Source organism: Ovis canadensis, chromosome 8 (assembly GCF_042477335.2).
Source record: "Ovis canadensis isolate MfBH-ARS-UI-01 breed Bighorn chromosome 8, ARS-UI_OviCan_v2, whole genome shotgun sequence".
NCBI classification, from domain to species: domain Eukaryota; kingdom Metazoa; phylum Chordata; class Mammalia; order Artiodactyla; family Bovidae; genus Ovis; species Ovis canadensis.
The window spans coordinates 68,642,105-68,663,003 of NC_091252.1; the positions used below are offsets into that span (position 1 = coordinate 68,642,105).

Here is a 20,899-nt window from a genome sequence, read left to right on the forward strand (position 1 = left end):
TATTATCATCTTTTAAAAAAATTCTGTGGTATTGGTACTATTCGTCTGTTTTAAAAATAGTATTTCTGTGATTCATTTTCTCATTCTAAATACTTTCATAGCTTATTTTTGTATTCGCAATTTGTTCAATTATGAATACACAAGAACAATTTGTGTTCTTGTTCTTAAAGAAGGCCCACCCACCTGGCACTAGTCTGTCCAACACACACTGTAGCCTGGTTCCCATTTGGGCTGTGACTTAGCAAGGACTAACCATACAGGGACAGATGCGAAAGAAAGAAGTGTTTTTAATTTTGATGCAGTTTAACTAAATCAATTAACCACAGATGTAATCATTTATATGAGGACTCTCAAGTTTCTTCCACTGATCTATATGTTCCTTCTTGTGCCAATATCTCATTGTCTTGATTACTACTCATTTATAGTAAGCTTTGAGGGCAATATTGATTCTTGCTTTAAGATCCTGATATGACGAATGTTTTCCAGTGAATGATTCACCCCCCTCCCCCCAAAGAAGGAATCAATATCTCTTTGCTCTCTTTCATAGAGCTTGAGGAGGCTTTTAGATGAAAAAAAAGAAAAAAAGAACACAAATGTCATATTGAAATTATTAAATGGGAGATTTGGTCTCTTCATGTTCTCTTAATACAATGTTCTTTTTAATAAAAGGTTAAAACATACTACTTTACAAATCATAAATAGCTTTGGGGAATTAAGAAAAAGTAGACCTTTGAGCATTTTTTAGTTAAAAATTACTGGCTAACCTTACCGTAGTTCTCTGAGATACGTTACCACCAAGTCCTAGAAAAGCAAATCAGCAAAAAGCCTGACCCATTCATCTCAGTGACCCTTACACACCTAAGTGTCTCCTCCAACCGTGTTTAATTTAAACCAAACTTTGCACAGCACCAAAATAAGACCTGCTTTATCTTAAGAAAAAAGAAAAAGTAGGATTTTTGTTTTGTCAGTGTGTGATATACTGGGGATTAAAGTTTGTTTATTACTAGAACTATTTAGGAAAAAAGTCAAGTCTAGAGTACCCCCAAGGGCTTCCCTGATGGCTCAGTGGTTAAGAATCTGCCTGCAATGCAGGAGACCCAGGTTCAATCCCTGGGTGGGGAAGATCCCCTGGAGAAGTAAATGGCACTCTAGTATTCTTGCCTGGGGAATCCCATGGACAGGGGAGCCAGGCAGCAGTCCATGGAGTTGCAAAATAGTCAGATACAACTTAGCATCTAAAACAACGGAGTACCCCAAATCAAAGCATATTGTTTGCCGTGAGTGATCAAATCCCTCCCTGAAATAACTCTTCCCCTTTGTCTATATTTTTTAAAGTACAGAAAATTATGACATTTATAATGCAATTGATGCTGAATTATTACCCAACAGGCTAAGTAAGTGCTTAAGATGCTAAAAAAGCAGATGAACCAGAAATTACTAGCAAAGTTTAAATGTGATGAACTTAGGCAGCATTTCAAAGTAAGGAAATCTAGAAAAAGCCATTTTAATTTCAGTATTTAGGTGAGCTTTATGATCTTTTAAAAAAATAAATTAAAAAAAATTACATCTGGGGTTGCCATCACAGTCTTTTTAGTATCTGGAGCTTCTAAAATTCTCATTCCAGGCCCCGGATTTAAAAAAACAAACAAACAAAACTCTAAACACAGAGGGTTACGGCATCAAAGATGAAAGCTAGTACACTCACAACTATTTATATTGCAAAAGCTTTGCCTTTCTGCAAGAACATGCAGTTTCCCAAACACTAACCTCTCTTTACAAGGTTATGCTTATTAGCTGGGATTTGAAACTCAATAGCAACACTGTTCATCTTTGGTTCAATTCAGATTGTAATTTCTTTTTAAACTACCTGACCCTTATAATCATATGGTGAGTAGGTCCGATCATTCATCTTCCTGAAGCCAAAGTACTTGGTCTGAACACAGAGTCACTTGTGTTTCTGAAGTCTCTCAGCATCATGACTGGGGTAAAAACTGTTGATTGAGGAAAGTTTGAAAGAAACCTTTCATACAACATTTTCATTGTCTTTTTTTTTTTCTTTCCTTCTGGAACTAAAATTCCTGATTGGAAAAGCGAAAGTCTTCCTAGATACAAGGATGAAGTTTTAAGAGATGTTTCTAATGAACTGTGGAAGCTATGAACCATTTCATTGTCCCCAGTGCCAGAATTTGCTAATTAAGATTTTGCTTTTTCTTAGAGCCCAGTATTTATTAAGCATTCAGCAAATTCTTACTGAATAAATAAATGAATGATTCTACCCAACTTCATGTCTTTTTCTTGAAGCTATGTCATCCCTCATAGTATTAAAATGTTGTGTCGCTGTCCAACTTCACGTCTGGTGCACCAGAGCCCACAAGTTGCCCAGATATGATTACAGTTTGCAGGAGAGTAATCCTGGAGCTGCTTGTTTGGATTGTGTTTCTGCTCATCCTTGAACCAACTGCCAAGGCAAAAAGAATGGGACAGGCTGACCAATTTATCTAAAGTAGTGCCCACCACCTCTGAAGTCAGGTTGGAGTCAATTCCATCCAAAGCATGTGGCTGCTACCCAACAGAGGAAAAAGAATATTCCAAAGGAAAGTCTGAGACCATTCAGAATGGGCAAGAGTTGCATGGATTCTGGGTAGGCAACTAAGGCATACCAACAATGTAATTTCTACTTTCAGTATGACTCAATGAAAAACTGATAAATATAACATATGTGTTAGAAATCATTCTTTCTCTCTTAAGAGTTAAGGAAAACCTGCTTTAGATTGGTTGGGAAAAATTTTTTTAGTTCCATTGGACACTATGGTCTTTTTCCTAGGGAAGGGATGCTAAGATAGGGATGCCATACACTGAGTAGAGGACTGAGATTTTTTTAACTAGACACTGTTTAGGTGACTGGTCTTGGGGATTTCTTAAACAGTTAACAGTGCTATTTACAAAGAGGTTTCAAACAAAAATTGGTTTCTAAGAAAAATTTCCCTAATTAGAGGTCATAGAAACATTCTTTAATATTTTCCTTCTTAGTACATCACTCCTTCCTGCATCTCAGACCTTTCTTCATTTTCCCCTAAATTCATCCTTATTCTTTAAATGAATATTTATTGGTCATAAATTCTCCTTTTTAAAAAAAAACAAAACTGTCTTTGTTTTACCCTTGTTCTTGAAAGATAATTTCATTGGGCATTCATTTTAGATTGACAGTTATTTTCACTTTGTACCTGGAAGATGTTATTCTACTGTCTTTTGGCTTCAGTTTTTGGCACTGAAAAGTTGGCTGTCAATTTATCATTCCTTTGTATGTGACATTTATTTATTCTGGCTGCTTTTACGATCGCTTTGTCTTTGTTGTTCTTAAGCTTCCTTGTAAGGAAACTACATTGGTTTCCTTTTACTTATCCTGTTTGATATACATTTTTTTTTCTTGTATTTGAGGAGTCATGTTTTTTACTAATTCTGGCAATTTCTCAGCAATCATCTCTTTCATGTTTTTCTATTCTCTACCTTTCAGACTCTGATTAGACACATATTAGATCTTCTCCTTTAATCCTTCGGGTCTCATCACCTGTCATGCATATTTTCTATCTCCTTGTCTGTCCTTTCTACAGTTACGCCTTACTTTTCAGTTAGCTACTCATGAAAGCTTTTCATGATTAGGTCTTCAGCTATGCAAGTTACCCTTACTCTTGGGCTAAATCTCTAGTTTCTGAAGATGTAAATTTGGTTCCTTTTATCCTGGTCTGATTTCAGTATTTCAGATGTACCATTCAACATTGACACGGAACTTCCAGAAGGCACTAGAAACTGAAACTAGTATCAGTAAATCTTTGTTGAGGCTAAATACTGCATTTCTAAGTTTCCACCAATTCTAAGAGATATTGGAGTCAGTAACTACTGTCTAACAGTACTTACAGTAAACACTTAAAAATTTGTACTTTGGGTTTGCCAAAGTGGGAATTAATGCCCTTTCAAGTTTATTTAAAGACTCAGTTGAGTTCTAGCAGATTCCCTCTAAAACAAGTAAGGGTGTTGTGCATGTAACGACTGCACAGGAAATCTGGTTTTGCCTTCTACCACTCACATTTTAAGCAGGAATGCCATCACTACACAAAACCTACAGGAATCCCACTCTGAGTAATTAAGTGACCAACCTCTTAAAAACCTGCCAGAAGCAACAGGGTCTATAAAAATCTATTTAGTGTGTCAGTTATTTAGCTCTATTTCTGCATTTAAAATTAGATTTGGAGAAAAATAAAATTTCATAATTTTGTTGTTCAGTTGCCAAGTCTTGTCCAACATTCATGATTTTACTGTTAACCAAAGGATTGCCAAGACAAAGGATTAAAACTGACAAATTGAAACTGTGTTTAATTTAGAAGAAAATGGGTTAAACTTGAGCCACTGAGGCTGTTCTTTGTTCCCATTCCCCTCCCACCCTCCCTCCAGCCAAAAATGTCAAGGGATATGGCAGGGTTAAATTAAAAATATTTTAAGGGAAATTTTACAAGGAGCATGCATAATGCATTGGCTTTGAATGTATTCTGAAGAAATATAGATTCCAAAATCCTTTTTATTTTCCTTCCTTTCCAATATTGGGAGCAATAATTTTGCAGAACCCCTATAAATGTCAGTCCTGACTATCAGGATGCACTAGCTTTAAATTCAGATGCTGCCATCAAAAGATGGAAGCTTCTTTTACTAGACACAATACATACAGATCAATTTTCAAACTAGTAGTTACTCTACAGACACTTTTCTAGTAGTCTGTTAACTAAGAAAAATGAATGAAATTCAGATACTTGGTAATGAAGGAACACAAAACACAGGAAGCCAGTCCTCAAGAAAGAGTGGTCCCTGAGTATAGGTGGTCCAAAGAATGACAAATCCATTCCCATTCCCTTACCTCTTCCCTCTCCCACCCACCGTCTTCCCCCTAACATCAAGTGCTAAACGTAAGCTCCTTAAAGGCAGGGGCCACATTCTTTTGGTTCACTCTAATAGCCTCTGTGCTCAGGCATGTAGCAGCCTGACACAAAATAAATGCCAAATTAAGCACTCAAATATTTATTGAGCAACAAGACAGCAAGGGAGGGAAGAAACTGCTCAGTCCTCTGGCTCCCAGACCTCTTCAGCAACACCATAAGATCTGAGCAGCTTGTTATTTCTTAGCGAGAAATTATACTTAACAAGATTGGCACCCACAATCAGTGAAGATAAAACCATTTTCTCCTCTTTTAGGAATCTGTGTTTTTAAAAATACTATCACATGAGAAATAAAGAAACTGCCTGCATATAAGCCTGCAGGTTCATCTTTCTTCATTTCAGCTGGATTTAACAAAGTCAATAGGCTCAGTGAAGCAGCATGTCTTTCACTATGACAAGACATGTAGAAAACCTGTTTTCCCTTCATGCTGAATTAAGCTATTTCCACCTCTATACCTTGGTTCAGTTAGAACCATCACATGATGATGTAAGCCCAAAGGGTTTCAGTGTGGTGAATTAGAAATATCAGAAGGGAGGATAGGGAAGGTGTGTCTGCGGCTCCGCCCCGGGCGGGTCTCAGGAGCTCATCCCTGAGACCCTGTCAATCTGGAAGGCTTCCTGAGACTCCTGTCACCCCAGCCTGCACCACTGACGCCAGCTGAGTCTCAAGGAGCTGTCAGTGACTGTCTTGGCTGTTGACAGCGCCAGAACAGATGACCTGTGAGAAATCTCAAAGGTGCTGTGACGCCCATGTCCAGAGCCTGCACACACTTCTGCCTGGATGATGTCTGAGGGCGGGTGAACTTGCCCTTCTCTGCCTCCTCAGTTGCCTGGAAATGCCTTTCACTGGACCATTCTTAGAACCAGAAAACAAAGGGGGTTCTGGTTCTAGAAAAATGTACCTTCTGGCTTCTCTGCACTGCAAAGGACACTACACAGAGGAGACGGTGATACCGTGGTGACACAACCCAGCGAAGTGGTGAAATGCTGACAGATGGAAAGAGTCAACTATGTCAAGGAGAGAGCCTTGGATTTTTCTTCTCTTCTGTTAGAGTTGGCGGGAGAAAAAAAAGCAGTTCTGTTTCTCTATTGGTAAACAAGTCCATTTTCCTAACCAGAACAAAGTGCAGAACGAGAAACCTTCAAAATAAAAAAGTCTTTTTTCATTGTAAATCTGTCTAAATCAGTACTCAAATTTTTGTGTGTGTAAGATTTTACTTTTTTAAATTTTAAGTTTTTTAATTGAAACATGTAATTGCTTTACAGAATTGTGCTGGTTTCCACCAACATCCAACATGAATCAGCCATAGGTATACACAGAATCCCCCCCCACACACCTTGAATTTACTATTTTTTTAACAAAAGCAGTGATGACACCGAAGAAGACTCCATTTCAGCCTCTTCAAGGTGCAGTGCTCTCAGTGGACAAGACAAACACAACTGCTGGGCACCCAGTGTGCTCAGGGGGCCTGACTCCAGAGGCTGTCTCTACCGTTTGCTGTCTGAGATCAAGCTCCATCTGTGTCCACATCTGTATTTTTTAGGGCTGATCCCATGCCTACTAAAAACAAGCTGCATTGTGTTGGAATGGCACCAGACAGTCCTCTACCACTAATCACTGTACAAAACTAAAACATTTCCATAATATTTAATGACTGATACAGTGGTCAAACCCTTCCTGCGACACCGTCGTTCAATTTAAGCAAAGAGGCTGGTTAATTACAGTCAGCATCATGCAAGTATGTCTTCAAAGCACACTAAAAGGAATGATGTGTCATTTGATAAGGAAACTTCTTCAGCTTGAGACTTGGTTCGACTCAAACAGATTCAGATATGTTGACAGTCATGAAAGTAAGCATTGCCTTTCAAACAGATTCTAAAATTCACCTAAAGGAAAACTTTGTTAAGAATTTTAAATATTTGAATACTGTACCATTTTTTATTTTATTTTTTCTCTCTTTGTATTCCAAATATTTTGTGTAAAATTTTCTCTTAAGTTAATAAATTTCTTAAAAAGAGTACAAATCACCCAGGCTCCTGCTTTCAATGATCTGTGTCCCAGTCAAAATAATTTATAAAATAGTATATTTTAAATTAAGGTGCTTAAACTCATGTCTCCCAAAGTAAGTGCTTTTGCTGTTATTGGGAACTCAGCAAGAAATAAACAGAAGTAGATGCATTTGCCTGTATGAGAATAAACACTTTATCCAGTATAATCACGGCAGAAAATTGAGCTGATTTGTGGCAGCCATAAACAGTCCTAAGAGACTGGCTATTACACTTCTCTGTGCACTTACAGAGAAGGATCACATTCCAGCAGGCCTGATGGGCTTGCACTGCCTTCAGAATAGGCAGAATTTGTAAGAATTCTCTTGCCTCCATCACCCAACCTGTTCAATACAGCAGTGTCATGTAGGTGAACACAGTCTTGATATTCCTAATCATTCACTCACAAAACAGTTTTCTACATGCTCTTCTTGTGTTTTGGTAATAAGCAAAACAGCTTCTACCTATTAGCAGCAAAAGAGGGCCAAAATAAAAACTCTGAGTGAGTTGGTACTCCAGCAAGATGCAAAAATGGTAGCCATGTGGTTACACTTCTTCTGCTGAGATTTCAGGTAAGTTCAGTGGCAAAAGTGTGAGTTAAGTATCAAGTCCTGCAGAAGTGGAATTCTCTTGAAATAAAACTCTTCAGGCACTTTTAAAATCATCTTTATTTTGCTTGCAAAGATACAATTTACTTAGTTACTTAATATTTTATTTGTTCCCATCTGAAGTCTCATAGCTTGCCATGTAAAACATTGCCTTCACTATCAAACTGCTATGTAAGAACATTATAAAATACAAACTATAAAGATGATCTTCTTTATAGTATACAGATTAGTGCATTAAAACAACATTGATTTAAAAAGGCAAGTGAGTTAACTGGCAAACATCCAATTCATTTGCTAATGTAGGATGGTACAAAATTATATGCAAAGGAAACCCAGAATTTTAAGTGTCAGGTGCCCAAAAACAATAACTGTGGGAAAGTTATTTCCCCAAAGTAATCTTGACCCAAGGACACAAATGTAATCATTATTCTATAGGACAAAAGGGAAGGTAATTAATTTTCCATCATAACAGCTGTGGAGATACACAGCAGAATAAGTTTGGGGTCTTTAGAATTTTAACACAATAGGTACCGATTTGTCATACTCTTCCTCCAGATCACATTAAACATTTATACTGACAACACAGTTCCTTGTAAAGGAACGTCAGGCTCAACAGAACCTATATAAAAACAACCTATCCTTAGCATTTTACTAGGCAATCTACAACAAATGCTTACTATCTATACATCAGGAGTGAAAGATATACTAGGAAGTTATTCACTGACTTCACTGAGAATCAACAAGGGTCTTAAGAGAAAAACAAAGATAAAAGTTAAATAGACAACTTATGCTGCTGTGAACCAGGAAAACAACAAAATACCAAACACAGACATATATGTTACTTTTGAAAGTTACTGACAATGTTTCCTCTGCTGGCACAAATCAAAATTAAATTGAAGATCTGTAATCAAAGTGACACAAGCACGGGTGCATGTTACATTGTGAATGGGAAGGTGCACACAGAAAACACACACACACACCTTTAAATTTACTAATTTCCAAAAGCTAAGTCAACAGGATAAATAAATTATAGATGAAAGGCAAATACAATGTGGGCAGAATAGTTATTAGATTGAAAAGCATGCCAGCAGTGATATACAGGAAAACTTTCAGCATTAGAAAATATAAGATTTAATCCAAAGAAAACTTTCTTCCAAATAAAAATAACAGAGTATGGGAACCATCCTTTAGGCAACTGCTTTAAAAGAATATAATAAAAAAAACCCACCATGATTAAAGGAATCTTCCTACATAATTTACATAATGTAGTGCAGTAGTGTGCTCCTTTATTATCTTAGCCTTTCACTCCCCATATGATGAGACCGATAATTACAACTCCAATAACAAGGATAAAAATGATGATGCAGAGGGTTTTTCTGGATTTGCGCTGCAGATGCAAAAAACAAAAAACATGTTTACAGATGTAGCGGAGCATCTCGATGGCAAGTGAAAATCATTTGGTTCATTTCTAGAGTAAAATCAATGGTATTTTCTCGCCCTCAAATTCGGGGCTATATTTTTTTTGCTTTTCAATACATATAGTAGTATGCTTTCAAAATATATTCTTGAATTAACGGTATTAATTCAGGGGGTAATTATTCAACTTTTGTTGGTGCTTTTTCTAGATGTGTGGTTGGGAAAGATACAGAGGAATAAAAATTAAGACATAGAGTTTACCTATATGTGAAAACAAAAAAACAGCTTAAAGACATCAATTTTTAAACTTTTATCAAAAAACTGCTCTTCAAAGTGAGTTCTCCGACCATATCAGCAAATATTTATAATGTTTCCTAAAGTTTAATTAAGTTTCCCAAATCGTTCTCATCCCTAAATATGAATGGAAACTGCATTCAGAATTTCAACATGCAAATAAATTTTTAAAAAAAGCTAAAAAAAATTAAAAAACACTCATTTAAATTATAAAGGTTGAGCATTGCTCCATTCCTCATTCCTGGCCCAGCTGTAGATTTCTGTATTTCTCTAATGGCTTGTCCATCTCATGACAACATCCAGGAATCTTTTTTCTTACAAAGCAGAAAAGTCTGTAAATTTGCCTTGGGTCAACCAGAAGTAATGTAAAATTTACCAAAAAGATATGTTTCTGACTCAATTTTTCTTAAAAACTATTAATACTGATTAGTATTCCATGTGGCCATCTAATTTTTCAACAAAATACTAATTAAACACAGTTCATTTCAATTTCATCATGCCCATGTATTTTCCCCAGACTCTACCTGGTTACCGCAGACTCATGTGTAATGTGCCTTCATCAACAATGACAACTATTCCACTAGAGAATTTTATTTTCCCTGGGGCACCATCTCCAGGGGAGGCAAGACTCTGGGGTGCTATGGTGATGAAAGCATTTTCCACCTTGTTTTATGTTCTTAATCCATCCGAACTATTTAGAGGCACCACACTGTATCTTGCAGAGGCATCATTTAATATCAAGGCTGCCAAGTAGGACGACTGGGAAACTGCTCTCTTCCCAGCCCCTGTGCTGTGTGACTCTGTTCTCATCCCTCCAGGTCCTGTGTGAGCCCCTTAGACAGTAAGGAGATCAAACCAGTGAATTCTAAGGGGAATCAACCCTGAATATTCACTGGGACTGATGCTGAAGCTCCAATACTTTGGCCACTTGATGCAAAGAACCAACTTACTGCAGAAGACCCTGATGGTGGCAAAGATTGAGGGCAGGAGAAAGGGGTGACAGAGAATGAAATGGATGCATGGCATCATTGATTCAAGCACACTCTGGGAGATGGTGAAAGACAGGGAAGCTTGGTGTGTGCAGTCCACGGGGTCTCAAAGAGTCAGACACAACTGAGCGACTGAACAACAATAACAACCAGGTCCTATGGGATTAAGGAGGGGGGCCAGTTCTAGCTCTGAAGGTTTAGCTTGGGAAGATGTGTGCTTTTTTCCCCAGAGCAGCTGCAGGTTTTCCTTCCACAAGGAAGAGGAAAAGTAAAAGCTGGGGATATATCTACATCTCCCTAAAATTCAAAAGCAAAATGAAATGACATGGATCCTAGTCACTGATGAATCTTGCTGAACTCTGTATCTGAGCAGATTTAACAGCTGGCAGTCACAGATTAATCTAGGGGTGTGTGTGTGTGTGTTCAACTATTCAGGAATGATACCTTCAGTCTGCGATGCGGTGACATTAACTGCTGAGCTGCATGTACAGTGGAAGTGAGAAATAGATTTAAGGGACTAGATCTGATAGAGTGCCTGATGAACTATGGACGAAGGTTTGTGACATTGTACAGGAGACAGGGATCAAGACCATCACCATGGAAAAGAAATGCAAAAAAGCAAAATTGCTAGGGAGGTCTGGGGAGGGCTTACAAATAGCTGTGAAAAGAAGAGAAGAGAAAAGCAAAGGAGAAAAGGAAAGATATAAGCATCTGAATGCAGAGTTCCAAAGAATAGCAGGAAGAGATAAGAAAGCCTTCCTCAGTGATCAATGCAAACAAATAGAGGAAAACAACAGAATGGGAAAGACCAGAGATCTCTTCCAGAAAATTAGAGATACCAAGGGAACATTTCATGCAAAGATGGGCTCAATAAAGAACAGAAATGGTATGGACCTAACAGAAGCAGAAGATATTAAGAAAAGGTGGCAAGAATACACAGAAGAACTGTACAAAAGAGATCTTCACGACCAAGATAATCACGATGGTGTGATCACTCACCTAGAGCCAGGCATCCTGGAATGTGAAGTCAACTGGGCCTTAGGAAGCATCACTACAACAAAGCTAGTGGAGGTGATGGAATTCCAGCTGAGCTATTTCAAATCCTAAAAGATGATGCTGTGAAAGTGCTACACTCAATATGCCAGTAAATTTGGAAAACTCAGCAGTGGCCACAGGACTGGGAAAGGTCAGTTTTCATTCCAATCACAAAGAAAGGCAATGTCAAAGAGTGCTCAAACTACCACACAATCGCACTCATCTCACATGCTAGTAAAGAAATGCTCAAAATTCTCCAAGCCAGGCTTCAGCAATACGTGAACTGTGAGCTTCCAGATGTTCAAGCTGGATTTAGAAAAGGCAGTGGAACGAGAGATCAAATTGCCAACATCCGCTGGATCATTGAAAAAGTAAGAGAGTTCCAGAAAAACATCTATTTCTGCTTTATTGACTATGCCAAAGCCTTTGACTGTGTGGATCACAATAAACTGTGGAAAATTCTGAAAGAGATGGGAATACCAGACCACCTGACCTGCCTCTTGAGAAATCTGTATGCAGGTTAGGAAGCAACAGTTAGAACTGGACATGGAAGAACAGACTGGTTCCAAATGGGAAAAGGAGTCCGTCAAGGCTGTATATTGTCAGCCTGCTTATTTAACTTATATGCAGAGTACATCATGAGAAACGCTGGACTGGAAGAAGCACAAGCTGGAATCAAGATTGTCGGGAGAAATATCAATCACCTCAGATATGCAGATGACACCACCCTTATGGCAGAAAGTGAAGAGGAACTAAACAGCCTCTTGATGAAAGTGAAAGAGGAGAGTGAAAAAGTTGGCTTAAAGCTCAACATTCAGAAAACGAAGATCATAGCATCTGGTCCCATCACTTCATGGGAAATAGATGGGGAAACAGTGGAAACAGTGTCAGACTTTATTTTGGGGGGCTCCAAAATCACTGCAGATGGTGACTGCAGCCATGAAATTAAAAGACGCTTACTCTTTGGAAGGAAAGTTATGACCAACCTAGATAGCATATTCAAAAGCAGAGACATTACTTTGCCAACAAAGGTCCGTCTAGTCAAGGCTATGGTTTTTGCAGTAGTCATGTATGGATGTGAGAGTTGGAGTGTGAAGAAGGCTGAGCACCGAAGAATTGATGCTTTTGAACTGTGATGTTGGAGAAGACTCTTGAGAGTCCCTTGGACTGCAAGGAGATCCAACCAGTCCATTCTGAAGATCAGCCCTGGGATTTCTTTGGAAGGAATGATGCTGAAGCTGAAACTCTAATACTTTGGCCACCTCATGCAAAGAGTTGACTCATTGGAAAAGACTCTGATGCTGGGAGGGATTGGGGGCAGGAGGAGAAGGGGACGACAGAGGATGTGATAGCTGGATGGCATCATCAACTCGATGGACGTGAGTCTGAGTAAACTCTGGGAGTTGGTGATGGACAGGGAGGCCTGGTGTGCTGCAATTCATGGGGTCGCAAGGAATCGGACACAACTGGGCGACTGAGCTGAACTGAGCTGCATGTCTGAATCTCATACACAAAGACAGTAAACATGAGTTATTCTGCTGGTGAGCAGAACTGGCTGTATAACTCAGCATGCTCTATCCAACTTCATTGTTCCTGACATGCTACTGAATGCGTACTGATTTGTCCAGTGAGAAAACTGCACTAAAACTAAAGGCAACTTCTAAGATCAGTGACAAAAGTGAAAAGTGATTAAAAAGGCCTAGGATAGTGACAATATCTTAGAAATTTTATAGGAAGGTGACAATTTCTGAGAAAATAATTATGAACAACTACATCAACAAATAATGAAGCTTTAAAAGGGAAATAAAATGCTAGGGTGGTATTTAGGGGTTCCCAAAGAAGAATTGATGCTTTTGCACTGTGGTGTTGGAGAAGACTCTTGAGAGTCCCTTGGATTGCAAGGAGATCCAACCAGTCCATTCTGAAGGAGATCAACCCTGGGATTTCTTTGGAAGGAATGATGCTAAAGCTGAAACTCCAGTACTTTGGCCACCTCATGAGAAGAGCTGGCTCATTGGAAAAGACTCTGATGCTGAGAGGGATTGGTGGCAGGAGGAGAAGGGGACGACAGAGGATGAGATGGCTGGATGGTATCACTGACTCGATGGACTTGAGTCTGAGTGAACTCCGGGAGATGGTGATGGACAGGGAGGCCTGGCGTGCTGGGATTCACGGGGTCGCAAGGAGTCGGACACGACTGACTGACTGAACTGAACTGAACTGAAAGAGAACTTAGCAGCAGTAGCAGCAAAGAGAACTTATCTCTGTTAAACATCAAAGATTTATATACTAAATGATATAGTTCATGGTACTAATATTTGTAGTCTTCTGTATGTATTTATATTTGACTCATATGTATGGATTTCCTATACTAACCTGATTCACTTTAGGGATCACTTCATTCCTGGTGAAGGGTCTGCTGAATGCTGACCAAATACCCACCGGTCAAGGACAGTCCAAGCTAATAAAATTTCCACAGAATCTGAGACATCTTTCTGGGACAAGGATCTTAGCCTCTTTAGTCCAAAGTATCACAGACCAAAAAGAAAGGCAGAAAGGAACTGCAAGAAAGGTAGGGAAATCGCTGTCAAACAGGTTTCTGGTTTGAAATGTGAAAATGACCTTGGAGACCAGAAGCTGCCAGAAAAGAGTAGAGTTGTCTACTGCTCCTCTCAAGACTCTAAATGCTAAACTGCCTGTTCCTGTGGGCACAGCACTTGTTCAATCCTGAGAACAAACAGGCTAAACCCACTTTTAATGGACTGGCATATTTCTGGCCTGTCTTCCATGGGATTTTAAATTTTAACATCTCCATCCACATGATTACACTCACACTCTCTCACACACACACATATACACACACACTTAAGAGCCTAAGTTATAGGACAGTTTAGCACAGTTGATATTACCTGATAGTCTGCTGCCCTTGACAGCTGCTGGTTTGCTTGCTGGACGTGCACCTCGGCATTTTCCACGTTGGCTTCTATGCTATCTTTAAAATAAAACACAGACACAAAAATGTTAAACAGGTGCTGATGTGCTAGTAATAGAGCTGCACTAATCACCTAATTTTATTCATGGTTAAAATTAAATACATTGATTATTCAAAGGTTTATATGCGTACAGCTGAATTTTCTTTTAGCAACTGTATTTCTCAGGTGCCTCAAACAATACAGAAACAATGTGAAGAAAATGAACTTGATTATCTTCATTACAGCGTACTCCAGTTCTACCTGGTAAACCCCAAAAATGCTGTCACTGAGTTTGCATTCTGTGATGGCCAACTCAATACCCAAGCAAAGCATTCTGAACTTTGGTTCAGGGGAAACAGGGAGACCTGAAAACCGTCATCTGCTCTGCGGCCAGCATCAACCTCCTTCTGTGCTGAAAACCTAGGCTCCCTGAGAGTCCCCATAGCCTTCTCAAGTGGTGACAGGTTTCCTTCCTCCCCTCCTCTGAACTGGGGGTAGAATGTCCTACATCTGTAGGATGGATGAGTGCTGTCTCCTCCTCCTCCCTGCCGACTTTCAGAGCTCACGCCTACCTCTTTCACTCCGCAGTGCAGCAGGCATCCCGAGATGGTTTTTCTTCTTTTTCCTTGAATGTTTTAGCTCCTGCTCCACTGATGTTCTCTTCAACGCTTCTACTATTATCCATATTGGTGATCTCAATGTCCAACTGCTGACCCTCTAATACCCAGGCCTCTCAATTCTTTGAACACACATTTTTTCCTTAACTTTGCCTGTGATGCTTTCTGAGCCACCTATTTCCATGGTCACCTTCCAAACCTGCCATTACCAGCAACTGCAGCTTCTCTGTCATCTCCGTTCCAGGTCTCACTCTCTGATCACCTGCTACCGTGAGAGTTCTCTCCTTCTGAGACCCAACTTCAGTGATCCTACCCCCTTGTCATGGCCTTCATGGCATACCTCATGTCCTTCCTTCCCTCTTCCTTACCTTTGACTCCACGGACAGTCATTTGCCACTTTCTTGCACTCATCGTCAGCCCTCTTCCCCCCTACTGCAGTCACACTTAGCTGACAGGATAGCCCCCAACCTATCCTGTGCAGTTGTATATGGCTACAAAAAAGTCATCGGGGCTGACTTATTTCACTTTAAATTCTTGACCGCAGAGCACTCTTGCCCCATCTGCCCAGTTCCTGGAAGATAAGTCACACTTTCTCCTCTAACTTCCCATGCCTCCTCACTCACTGTCATTCTCCACCAGGGGCCTTATTTCCAGATCACCGAGACAACAGGAACAATCAGAAGACACTTCCACAATCTCCTCTGACCCTACCCACTACCACATGCAACCATCTCTGTGCTCAGACTTCTCTCCCATGGTTGTGGGGGACCCATCTGTGCTCAGTGAGAGCTAACCCCTCCATGTGTGCATTTTATCCCAATTCCTGCTGCCTAGCTCAACGACCTCAGGCCAGCAACTGCTTCCCTCTCACTATTAGCGCTTCCTTCTCATCAATCCTATTGCTGCCATCTTAGACACAAATCAACCCTCAAACCTCTCACTGATGCCACATCCTCTGGCAGTTAGGACCTCACTGATGGAAAAAGCTATCTATCTCCATTTGCTATCTCCGGTCACTCTCCTCCCAGCCTCTCTGGAACCTACTTTATCGTGCTTCTACCTGCACTATTTCACCAGCACAGCTCTCATCGGAGGTCATCTATGCCCTACATGTTGTTGAATTCAGCAGTCAACTCTTAATCCTCAGCTTACCTAGCCCAACAGCAGCATCAGAGGGAGCAGACGGGTCATCACCCTGAAATGCTTCCTCCACACCACCCTAAAACTGTACACTCACGTGATTTTCTTCTGCATCACTGGTTATTTTTTGTTGGTTCCTCCTTGGTTCTCTAGCCTCTAAATCAGAGATTGACAAACTTTTGCTTTGTGCCAGATAATAAATACTTTAAGCTTTGCAGTTCATTCTTACGGTTTCTGTCATAAATACTCAACTATGCCTCTGTTGTACAAAACCTGCTATAGATACATAAAAGAATGGATGCAGTTTGCTGACTGTGCTCTAAATATTTATAAGTCCTTAGAACCTCCTCTTGCTCAGTCATGTCACACTCTTTGTGACCCCACGGACTGTAGCCTGCCAGGCTCCTTTGTCCATGGAATTCTCTAGGCAAGAATACTGGAGTGGGTTTTCATTCCCTTCTCCAGGGGATCTTCCCAACCCAGGGATCAAACCCAGGTCTCCTACATTGCAGGAAGACTCTTTACTGAACCACCAGGGAAGCCCCTCTCTTCTCTATCTAAACTTATTTCCCAGGTGATCTTACCTAATCTCATGGCTTTACATATCATCTACGTGCAGATGATACCCAGATTTAAAACCCCAGTCCAGACACTTCTCCTTCACCTCACGTTCACAACCTCTGTTCTCACCTCCCCTTTACCTCATGTTCTCAACCTCTGTTCTTAACCTAATAGTCCAAGTGAGTCTCTTAAAATCTAAGTCAGATGATTATGCCCTTCTGCTCACATCTTCCTGTGGCTTCTCCTCTATTAATACAAAGACTGTTCTTATGATAGCTCAGCGGCCTATGTGATCTGGTCCCTTGTGACTTCGGACACTGTCTCCATCCTCCTTGTGCTCACTCCATTCACTTAAAATGTCAGGCATGCTTCTGCCCAAAGGCCAGGGCACCTGCTATTCCCTCTGCCTGGAACCTCTTCTCCCGCTGGCTTCCTTACTTCTGTGAAGTCTCCACTAAAATGTCACCTGCCCTTACTGACTCTACACTGAAAAGCAGCACCTTCCCCAGAACCTGCAGTCCCACCCCAATCTGGCCTTATTTTCCCCATAAACACTTATCACCACTCACTTTTCTTTCTGTTGTAATTGTCTCTCTCCTCCAATTAGATTATAATATCTTTAATTTGTTGTTTAATTTCAGCTGAATCCTCAATGCCTAGATTTATGCCTTAAAGTAGTTGGCACTCAGTAAATATTTATTGGATGAATGAATGGTTTCTTAAGTTTTACCCTGTGGTCTACTGGGACTACAGAAGAGGGTAAGAATAGAAAAATAAAAATTAAACTATAGGTCCAAGTATTTAAACTTGTATTTAAATTTAAACACCAAATTCAGAAAACATATTAAATATACCTTTAGTATACTCACAAATATCTTCATACTTAAAACTGATAAAGAAGATCAGAATCTTGATCAATGCTGCTAATTATATCCAATATGAATTATGATTACATTTAAAATTTAAAGGAAGTCTTACAGAGTTTTTAAAAAAGAATTAAAAAATCCTCAGTAACTAAGTAATACTACTATATTAATATGCTAAAAAAGTTATGAGAATGAATGTTTAGGCAAATGGCTACTTATTCCCTCTACTTGAGAAGAGAGGACAGTGTGCACTTTATGAAAAGACATTTTCTCCAAAGTCTTGGTGTGATGAGAATTAAACTGGGATAAGACAGAAACCAGAGGTCCTGGGAATGAGCTAGGATGATGTTACATGGAACCTTCCATGATCTCAGTAGCAGCAGACCCTGATTAAATATGGGACTTCTTAAATACATGAAATTGGTCATTTCAACCAGTAGGAGCCAAAAATGAGATCTGTTTTAGATAATGCCAAGGGTGGTGCTTTGTCTGTTGCAGACACGGTAGTTTTGACTCCAGGAGGACCCAACGAGAAAATGAGGTCAGTTACGCTGAGAAGTTACCACAGGGAAACGCATGAGGTCTGCTTCCGCCTCATGACATTTCACACTTAGGGCTTACCTATTACATCTCCTTGCTCATGAATCATCATTCCCAAATCTTTAAATATTTCATTAATATCCATAATATCAGCCTAAGAGGAAAAAAAGTACATATTACTGTAATCGGAAATTCAGTCCCCAATCCACAAAGGGGGAAATTTTTTTAAAAAACCCAAACCACTACTCATACCTAGGTGAGCATGCCTCTGGACTTAATAACATGCATTTTGGGCATGTGAGAAAACTATTTGACTACAGGCAATCCCAAGTAAGTAGACTCTGAATAACAGTAACCATTTCTCTAAAACATTTGTAATGTTAAAAATATCATTGGAATGGAAATGAACGATCTATGTAATAGAGAAGGGTGGTGCGTTATTGAATTTACACCATTCAATCTGATTAGTCTTGTTATCACAAGCAGTATTTCCTCAAAAACACTGAAAATATTCCAGTAAAAATTTATATGTCAATTTGACACTTAAGACTGTGCTGGGTCTTTGTTGCGGCAAGTGGGCTTAATTTCCTCACAGTATGTGAGATCTTAGTTCTCTGACGAGAGACTGAATCTACGTTCCCTGCACTGGAAGGTGGATTCTTAACCACTGGACTACCAGGGAAGTCCCTCAATCTGACACTTTAAAAGAATAAAACATGAGGTGTAAATTCAAATTCTCAAGTTAATAAACTTGAATATGCAATGTAATAGTGATGGGTAAATAAGTTATAAATTTAATTTTCTTTAATATATAACTATTATTTTGCCTGATTAAAGAGTAATATGTAAACACTTTATTCAGGAAGAGTGGGGCGATTTATACATTCATCCTAGAACTTAGTTTTCTCATCTGTAAAATGGGGAGTGATAGTGACACAGTTAAGTTACTTTTATGAGAACTAAATGAGACAACAGAAACAATTTATCATATAGTGCTTGGTGGATGGAATCCATCAATAAATGGTAGCTACTATTAGCTATTATCAGGCCACTTTCCAGGGAACAGGTAGGTTCCCAATAAACTAAGGCTATAAACCAAGGCTATAAACCTTTTAGCCCTTTTCAATATCCTACATGTACCAAAGGGAAATAAAATACATTTAAAGCCCCTGGAAGAAATCTTATTCATGCAGGTGTGATGTGTATTATGTGCCATGGAAGCCATCCAGACTTACTGAACAGAACTTTATCACTAGACTGATATTTTTCTCAATGCTCAGGTGCCTTGAGATGACTTAACAGAATTAAAAAAAAAAAGAAAGAAAATTTGGAGTGGAGGGAAGTATATTTTCTCATCCTAGCACAATTTCTAAAGAGATTACTCTTTTTAAAAGCAATGATTCTAACTTATATGAGAAATGCCACCGAACTGATATTTATTTAGTTTTCTTTCTTGACCCTTCTCCCAGTATCACCTAAGCATCTTGAGAACAAGCTCACTAAGTGAGGCAGTTCAATTCTACAATTTAAAGCTTACTTCGAGTTGTCTGATAGAAGACTCTCTCTCCTGAATAAGGCGCAGGTCGTCCTCTGTAATTTCTTCATCCTGCAACTGAGCTTGAGGCTGAGTTTGGCTATTAAAAAGAAAGGAATATGTAAAAAAAGAAAAACCAGTATGGAAACAAGGGGACTTCCTTCTTATTACAGAAATACTTATTAAATAGAACATTTTTGCTTCAAAGTCACAGAATTGCTCACTTAAATTCTAAAAGTATAACAGAAATGTTAACCAAATTTTATTCATTTTCATTTCAATGATCTTTTTTAGAGTTATTATTTAATTATCGGAAGCTATTACATCTAGCAAGTGAGTATTTCTTCTTGGTTGACTTAAACCTCACACATGGGAATAATCTATATCAAAAACAATCTTAATCAAAAATTAAGTCAATAATATTTATCTGGATAAATAACTAAAGAGTACTATTACTATACTGGACTATTTTTATATATTTCATAATAATTATTAAAAAATTTTTTCAAATGTATTGTTTTCTATTTATAAATAACTTAGGAATCATGATATATTGAAAACTAATTTTGCCCAAGACCATGATGTGAAAAACAAATATGAAAAATTATCTTTTCCTCTGTATATTGTTTTATACTTCTTACCTTTCCCAGGATACAAGATTCCTTTCTTTTGAGCTCTCCTCAGGAAAACCACCCTGAATAATTTAGTAACAGAATGGATTGAGATGGCACAAAGGAAAAGCACACAGCACTCATATTTTCCTCTATAATAATTTAAACTGATTTATGTACACACTGGAGTATAGGTATAAGAAAAGAGAAAAGTTCTTGTTCTACTAATTTAAGTCAATTACTTCAAGCAATAATAAAATTATAACCTAAGCTGACATGGAAGCAATTCATTAAATATTCTCAAGAGCCAAATAATGAATATTATTTGATTAAAAAAGAATGTAGCTTTGGAACCTCTACATTAAGGAACATGAAACACTTATGATAGTTTCCAGGGAGATTAAAATAAGATTAAATCAAAATTCCACTCTAACTTATCCTTCTATTTATCTTCTCCAGGTCTAAGTTCATTTTCAATTATTCACACAATATATTCACTCTGTTCATTTCAAATCATCTTCATATAACCCAGGAGTAAAGAGTCTTCTACTCCAGCAGGAATACAAAGTTACCGCCTCAGGTGCAAATCAGGATTTGATTCCTAATCTTCTCTGACAGAACGTTTCCGTATTTTTACATAATCTGTAATCTTTTGTTCCATGACATGGACAGAATAACCACAAG

The 20,899-nt window shown here is 38.8% G+C and overlaps 1 protein-coding gene across 1 annotated transcript in view; it reads right to left on the reverse strand.

Annotated features, from left to right (window-relative positions):
• Positions 1 to 7,682: 7,682 nt before the first annotated feature.
• The window catches only part of STX7 (syntaxin 7), a 60,809-nt gene continuing 47,592 nt past the window's right edge, over positions 7,683 to 20,899 (reverse strand). Inside the window, exons 6-10 of the mRNA XM_069598443.1 lie at positions 20,246 to 20,298; positions 19,608 to 19,704; positions 18,152 to 18,224; positions 14,284 to 14,366; positions 7,683 to 9,027 (exon numbers count right to left, since the gene is read on the reverse strand). Coding sequence (XP_069454544.1) covers positions 8,935 to 9,027; positions 14,284 to 14,366; positions 18,152 to 18,224; positions 19,608 to 19,704; positions 20,246 to 20,298 — 399 coding nt within the window. The 3' untranslated portion in view covers positions 7,683 to 8,934. The remainder of the gene's footprint in view (positions 9,028 to 14,283; positions 14,367 to 18,151; positions 18,225 to 19,607; positions 19,705 to 20,245; positions 20,299 to 20,899) is intronic.